The sequence below is a fragment of the Arachis ipaensis genome, chromosome B08 (genome assembly GCF_000816755.2).
Source record: "Arachis ipaensis cultivar K30076 chromosome B08, Araip1.1, whole genome shotgun sequence".
NCBI classification, from domain to species: domain Eukaryota; kingdom Viridiplantae; phylum Streptophyta; class Magnoliopsida; order Fabales; family Fabaceae; genus Arachis; species Arachis ipaensis.
This window is the reverse complement of record NC_029792.2, coordinates 115,375,212-115,382,407: the sequence shown is the minus strand read 5'-3', so window position 1 is coordinate 115,382,407 and position 7,196 is coordinate 115,375,212. Positions and strand designations below refer to the sequence as shown.

Genomic DNA, 7,196 nt, shown 5'->3' with positions numbered 1-7,196 from the left:
TTTTTACTTTAAAATTTAATAACTTTAGCTAAATGAATTTAGTTTGCAATTTTTGTCGTAAATGGATAAAAATATTTTTAAGAAGTAACAAAAATCTAAAGATAGAATAATCAGTCAATACATTTTTTCCAAAAAATTTTAACATTAATTTTAATACCAGATATTTTTTGGCTTTTTTATTTAAATTAAATAATTTTAATATTTATCGAAATATATAATTGGTAGAGTATTTACTAATTTAAATACGTATTACACATTTCGGATACTATCATACAAAAATCATAAAAAAAAATCCCGTTAGGGAGCCAATGAGAAATCTTGACAATGTGTACAATGGATTCGTTATTTAGTCCAATAAAAATAAATAATAAATTCAACAACTCTCTTTCAGTTATTTCACATCAAATTTCAAATTTTAAATTCTCCAATTTCAAATTTTTAAAAAATTTAGTTAGTTATTTCAAAAAAATAACCATCTGAAATTCTAATTTACTAAAGCATTTCACTTTAATACTCTCTTCTTTTTCAACTGGCAGCCGCCCCACTCTCATCAATAATCATCCCATTTCACCGTCGCTACTTGGCTTGCCACTCGCCACTTACCCTTAGTAAAAATAACCATCCACTTAAAGATAAAAATAATCATCCGCATACCTAATGAATTGAACATCTAACATATTTTAATTATATATTACTAAATCCAATCCAATCAAAATAATCATCTATATAAAAGTTAAAATAACCATCCGCATACATACTAAAATGACCATTCTAAATTGACCATTAAAATAGAAGAAGAAGAAGATGAATAAACAGAAGAAACAACTATTGTGGTGAAACATAGTTTTGAAGGACTAGGCATGACGAAAGCGGCAATGTTGTGAAGCATATGGCTCAAATTTGAAAGAAGCTAACCATGCCATTATAGACATTGTACAAAATTAGTATTGGTTCCTAATACTTTTTCTAAAAAAATAATTCGGTAACTCAGCACTCAGGATAAGTAACAATGTTTGAAAACAAATAATTCGATTGCACTTGAAATACATACAAATCACACATTTGTTTTCATAAATCGACTACTCAATTCTCGTAATATGTGTATTTAGTATTTACATATCTAGGTGTTCAGTACTTAAGAGTTGAGATACGTGTTTATTCATAATTAAGTGACTGTATCTAGAATATGTGTATGTATATCTATGTATCTCATTATTTTAGATATACGATCAAAATATATCAAAATCAATTATCAATCAAACACCAATAATGATCCATTATAGAAATACATTTTGATATGCAAAATGATCATATATATATTTACATTGATAATAAAACTTTATAAGCACTATAATCAAATTTTATAAATAATATAATCAAATTTAATTCATGATGAATATAATAAAATCAAAATACAAATAAAACTATAAAAATATGATGGTACCTATTTTGCGTTCCTAACAAAATTGATTAGAATTTAGTGATTAATCATTGTTAGATAATTTCATTGAGTAAAATAACATATATTGACTATTTTTTGTTTTGATTAAAATTTTTTATTAGCAGCGCAATAAATAGTACTATTATCTCATTGAGGAACAAGCTGACATACAATATATAGTAGGTAGCTTATTTTTCTATATAAGCTGACAATATAGTAGCTAGCTTCATTACATTATTAGTATTATCTAATTTCTTGCTTCATAATAGTTGTTTCCTTCTTAAGACAATGGCACTGAGTGGTAAGCTTAGTACTGAAATTGTGATCCATGCACCTGCTGGAAAGTTCTTTAATCTTGTGTCAAAATCTCTCCACCATGTTCAAAATATTTGTGAAAGAGTGCATCACACCAAGCTGCATCAGGGTGAGGACTGGCACAGCATCGGCGGTTCGGTTAAACACTGGACTTATGTTATAGGTAATCAAGCTTAATTTTAATTGGATTAATTTGTAAATTAAAAGAAAGCATCTCGTTAAATTTTATTTGACATGATATCATTTTTCTTAAAAAACTTAAATTTATATATAGTAAAAATTACATAAATAATTATATTTTTAATACATCTCTTCATATAAGAGATATTTTTTGAGTTTATATAAATTTTTTGTATGATTTTTTTCTCTGTTATTTATCTTACGCTAAAACTTTTTTCATTAAAATTCAACATGAATCAAATTTTAAACTTTTCGATTTTAGAAACTTTGATATTATGTCGTAATACCATTTTTCTCAAAAATTTAATTTGAGACGAAGACATATGAATCATTATATCTCTAACATTTTTTTTTCTTTAAAATTTTATTAAATTTAATTAGTTTCCCTCCATTTACAACAAAAAGTTCTTACTACGAAATAATATTAGTGAGAATTATATGAATTTTGTTTAAAAATCCTATTATGAGTGAGATTATTAGAAGAGAGCTATAAGTATATACATAAATTGACAAAATTTTTGTATTTTTTGTAGTTCCTAAAAATATAAACAAAAAATAGATTTTGTTTCCAGCAAGACAAAAGACAAAATTTTAAGACAACCAAAAGGTCTAGCATAATTTGTATGTAATTATGTTAACTAAATTGACATAATTATTCTCAGGTTTTCTTAATTTTCTTTTTTTTCTCCTTTTTTTTAATTTTTTTTAATTTTGATTATTGTCAAGCAATAGATGGTAAAGTAACGACATGCAAGGAGACAATTGAATCTGTTGATGAGAAGAACAAGACAATCAAATTTAATCTCTTTAACGGAGACATAAGTCAACAGTATAAAGTCTTGAAGCTCACCATTCAAGAGATTGATAACAGCAATGGAAGTGTTTCAGTTAAATGGACACTTGAATATGAGAAAATTAATGATAATGTCGAAGCTCCTTATGGTTACATGGAACTCTTTGACAAATCTACTAAAGAGATGGATGCTCATCTTCTCAAGGCATAATAATTACTAAAAGAAAATTAGAAACACGTTATATGCATGGTTGGAATTTAATAAGGGGTAGATTTTCGGGACTGTTTTGGAAGTAGTTAAGTTTTTATATAAATTAAATAATACGTGTGAACTTGGGTGAAGAATAGAATAAGGAAGTATGTTTTCAAAGTCCAACCTTACATGTATGTTTATCCTTCGTTTGAATGGATTGAACTATTGTATGTATGTATGTATGTATATATGTATGTATGTATGTAAAGTCATCGTTAATGATTTCTTTTGTTGGTTGCGTTTATGCCATGGATATATGGAAATTTAAAAGTATCTGTATATGTCTAATAAAAATTAGAGTCACGATGGGTAATCAATTTTTTTGGGCAATATAAGTTAAATTTTTAAAATTATTTATAAATAATGAGTATCTGTCTAACTTTCTCATAAACATAATGAGTAAATAAAAAAATCTGAATTGTCAAATTAAATAATAAAAATATTTTTAAAATATTTAATTAAAAATTTATTTTCTAACTTTCTCATAAACATAATGAGTAAATGAAAAAATCTGAATTATCAAATTATTGTTAAAAATATTGTTTAATAATAAAAATATTTTAAAAATATTTTAAAAGAATAAAAATATCCAAATATTAAATATATATTTTTAAAAAGTATTTTAAAAATTACATTTTTATGTATTTTATGCAAAAATATTAGAAAAACTAGATATTTTTACTTTAAAATTTAATGATTCTAGGTAAATGAATTTAGTTTACAATTTTTGTCGTAAATGGGCAAAAATATTTTTAAGAAGGCACAAAAATCTAAAGATCGAATAATCAGTCAATACATTTTTTTCGAAAAATTTTAACATTAATTTTAATACCAAATATTCTTTGATTTTTTTATTTAAATTAACTAATTTTAATATTTATTGAAACATATAATTGATAGAGTATTTACTAATTTAAATACGTATTACACATTTCAGATACTGTAACACCCTATCATGCAGAGCTTTACACCTAGGATGTAAAATAGAGGTGGCGAGGTACTACGACTTCTAAAATTAAAATGCATATATATAATAGTAGAAAGAATATAATAAACTAGGAGTCTTGAAAAATGGATAAAGCAAAATCGCGAAACAAAAAGCGTAACGCTCCGGAAACCGAATAACTTGCGTGTGAAGAAAACTATAGCTATCAAACACAAGATAATAAAAGTAGGAATAGAGAACCAAGAATACAAAATAACAAGCTCCTAACTCAGCCCGCGAAGTTAAGGCTGGCCGGAGTCATATATACATTACTTCGCAGTATATATACATTACTGTACAACAAAATAATCCAGTAACCACTTCGCAGGAGTCCAGACGCCTAACGAGATGCCTCCCGACCTGCATCTGAAAAACAACAACATAGTATGGGATGAGAACCAGAGGTTCTCAGTATGGCAAAGGTGCCACACACATAATATATAAGGTCCTAGGAATGCCAGAGGCAATTCTAGAACGCCGACATTCAAATTATAGAGCTTAAAGTATTAAACAGAAGTCATAAAAGGTGGTTTTCTAAGAGTATCTAAGCTTAACTTAACTTTAAAATCTAAGTCTCATACTGCCATTCCTCCATACCTCCATCTCCGTCAGCATTTCATAGACAAATAAATAGATAAAAGCAAGCACAATAAGGTTGCAAGTACTGCAGGTAACAAATATACATTTAGCACGGCAAGTACATTTAGGCACACCCAGTTAATGCACAAACACGTAATTCAAGTAGTATGTATATGATGCATGCCTGTCCTATGGCTGATGAGGCTCATCTGTCGGTTATCCAGCCAACCCGACAAGTCCGAAAACCTTAGACTGTCCCTCGACGTGCATTCCCAAGAGTCTATGCATAGCTTTTTCTCAAATAATCAATATTGCTCAATGGGGGTTAACATTCCCGGGAATTTATAAGTGCTCGGTCACACTTACGTCGTAGGGTCAACAGAGTATCGAGCTTTCAACCTGGTACACGTGGTGGCAAGCCACGGTACTTTATCCAGAGAATCTCGTATCTCAGATCATTTAATCATTCAAGTCAAGTATCATACATGATCATTCTTTTGATTATCAAGCCAAGTAACATACATGACCATCCGTAACATTTTATAGTCAATTCATCACTTTTCAGCTTTACTTCATCTTCAAGTTATCCCAATTTCCTAACTTCATCTGAACATCAGGTCTAATACTGTTATTTATGACTAAGGAATGAGAATAGAGATTTAGAAGTTTGAAATATAGTTTAAAACTTCAAAAATCATGTTTGCTGGAACAGGGCCATGCGTGTGCGTGGGAGTGTGAAACGGCAGCTCGCGCGCGCGTCCCTTTGTCATGCGTATGCGTGGACATGCTTATTAACCCCTTACGCGGACGCATAGGACCAGTCGCGTATGCACGTCAAAATTCCATGCCACGCGTATGCGTGGGCCACACGTACGCGTGGACGTACGTTCTTCAAAAAAAAAAAAACAGGATCAACCAGAGCTGCACAATCAGGGAGAATACCACCTGCATATCAACATATTACCCTCCAAACTTTCGACGAGCATAACTTGATCGTTTTAAATCGTTTTTCTTCCATTCTTCGAACGGGATAACTTCACGAACCCAATTTTCATTTAAAATAAGTTGGAATCAATTTGGGGTTCCGAAAACTAAGTTATAGCCCGCCAAAATTCAACCCAAAATCACAATTTTGTAAACCCTTTTAAACCTTATTCTCATCCAAAGTTTCCATTTCATTCATTATCAACCTATCAATACCAACACAATTCCAGCAACAACACTCAACCATGTCTCTTTCCAAATTAACATTATAACAATCTCCATCCCATAATCAAATCACTAATTATCCAACAAATACCAACCAAACATATTCATCAACAAATTGCTAAACATTAAAACATACCTGCATTCCAACTTATCCTTTGGTCATCTAGCCTAAGTTTTCACAGAACATTATATATTAAATGCAAGAAACCTAAACCATACCTTGGCCAATTTCCACGTAACGATCAAGGCAATTTAATTAAAACCAATCACAGCCTCAAAACCTCAACTACATAGCTTCCTCCAAGTTCCAGTATTCACAATTTCAAGCTCCAATTATTTATTCACAACCTAATACACATTCATACCACATATATACCCAATTTAATTCCCAAAACACAAATTCAAAATATTTAGATAGAATTATTATATTCTCACCTTACTCAAGCTTCATATAAGCAAGAGTGAACGTTTTCCTCAAGCTAATTGGATCCTAAAACATCAAAAGTCAAAGAAACTCAACATCTCTTCCAATTTTAAAAAAATTGGGGGTAAGAAGTGGCTGGGAGTGATTAGTGGCTTACCAATAAAATTATTCAGATAGAAACATAGAGCTCGACGCGGTGGTCGCGTGGCTGCAAACGGTGCGGCGATCGGAGTTCGGACGGAGGAGTTACGGCAATTTAAATTTACCGTAAGATTTTCTTCTTTCTTCTCCCCTGCTTGCAAGCTTCAGCGTTTTGCTGAAAATGGAGAAGAGAAGGACGTGGGCTCATTTAAAAGGCTGGCCTGGTTGGACCTACGGCTCGGTTTGGGCCCAGTTCAACCGGTTTGGTTCGTTCGGTCCAATCTTGGACCGATTTTTTCGAAATTAGTGTCAAAATTTTCGTTTTAATGAGCTCTACCCTAATTTAATATAATATTTACATTTCTAATCTTCTTTATTAAAAACTAATTTATTGACTAATTATTTACTAATTTAACGAGGTTTACATCCTACCCACCTAACAAAGAATTTTGCCCTCAAAATTCAAATGCAGTTACCTAAAAAAGATGTGGGTAGTCCTTCCGCATATCCGATTCAAGTTTCCAAGTGTGTTCCTCAATACCAGCTCCACTCCAAGCTACTTTTACCAATGATATTTCTTTCCTGCGTATTCGTTTAATGCTGGTGTCATCAATTCTTACCGAAATTTTTGGAAGTGTTAGATTTTCTCTCACTTGAATTGGTTTTGGTTCCAGAACATGACTTGCGTCAGGAGTATATTTCTGAAGTTGTGAGACATGAAACACGTCGTGCAAGTTCGAAAGATATGGCGGTAAAGCGATCCTATAAGCCACCGGCCCACTTCTTTTCAAGATCTCAAACGGTCTAATATAACGGGGATTTAATTTCTTAGTATTAATATCTTTTCCCACTCCGGTGGTTGGTGTAACCTTCAGA

General features: G+C 30.8%; 1 protein-coding gene across 1 annotated transcript; it reads left to right on the top strand.

Annotated features, from left to right (window-relative positions):
* Positions 1,638 to 3,255, top strand: LOC107613808 (MLP-like protein 34). Its single transcript, XM_016315968.2, has 2 exons — positions 1,638 to 1,919; positions 2,669 to 3,255. The coding sequence occupies exons 1-2, from the start codon at positions 1,730 to 1,732 to the stop codon at positions 2,938 to 2,940; spliced, it is 462 nt and encodes a 153-aa protein (XP_016171454.1). The 5' UTR covers positions 1,638 to 1,729; the 3' UTR covers positions 2,941 to 3,255.

Coding starts and splice junctions, on each gene's coding strand:
- LOC107613808 (XM_016315968.2), top strand. CDS start 1,730: ATGGCACTGAGTGGTAAGCTTAGTACTGAAATTGTGATCCATGCACCT. Junction 1,920..2,668: donor ACACTGGACTTATGTTATAG/GTAATCAAGCTT, acceptor GTCAAGCAATAG/ATGGTAAAGTAACGACATGC.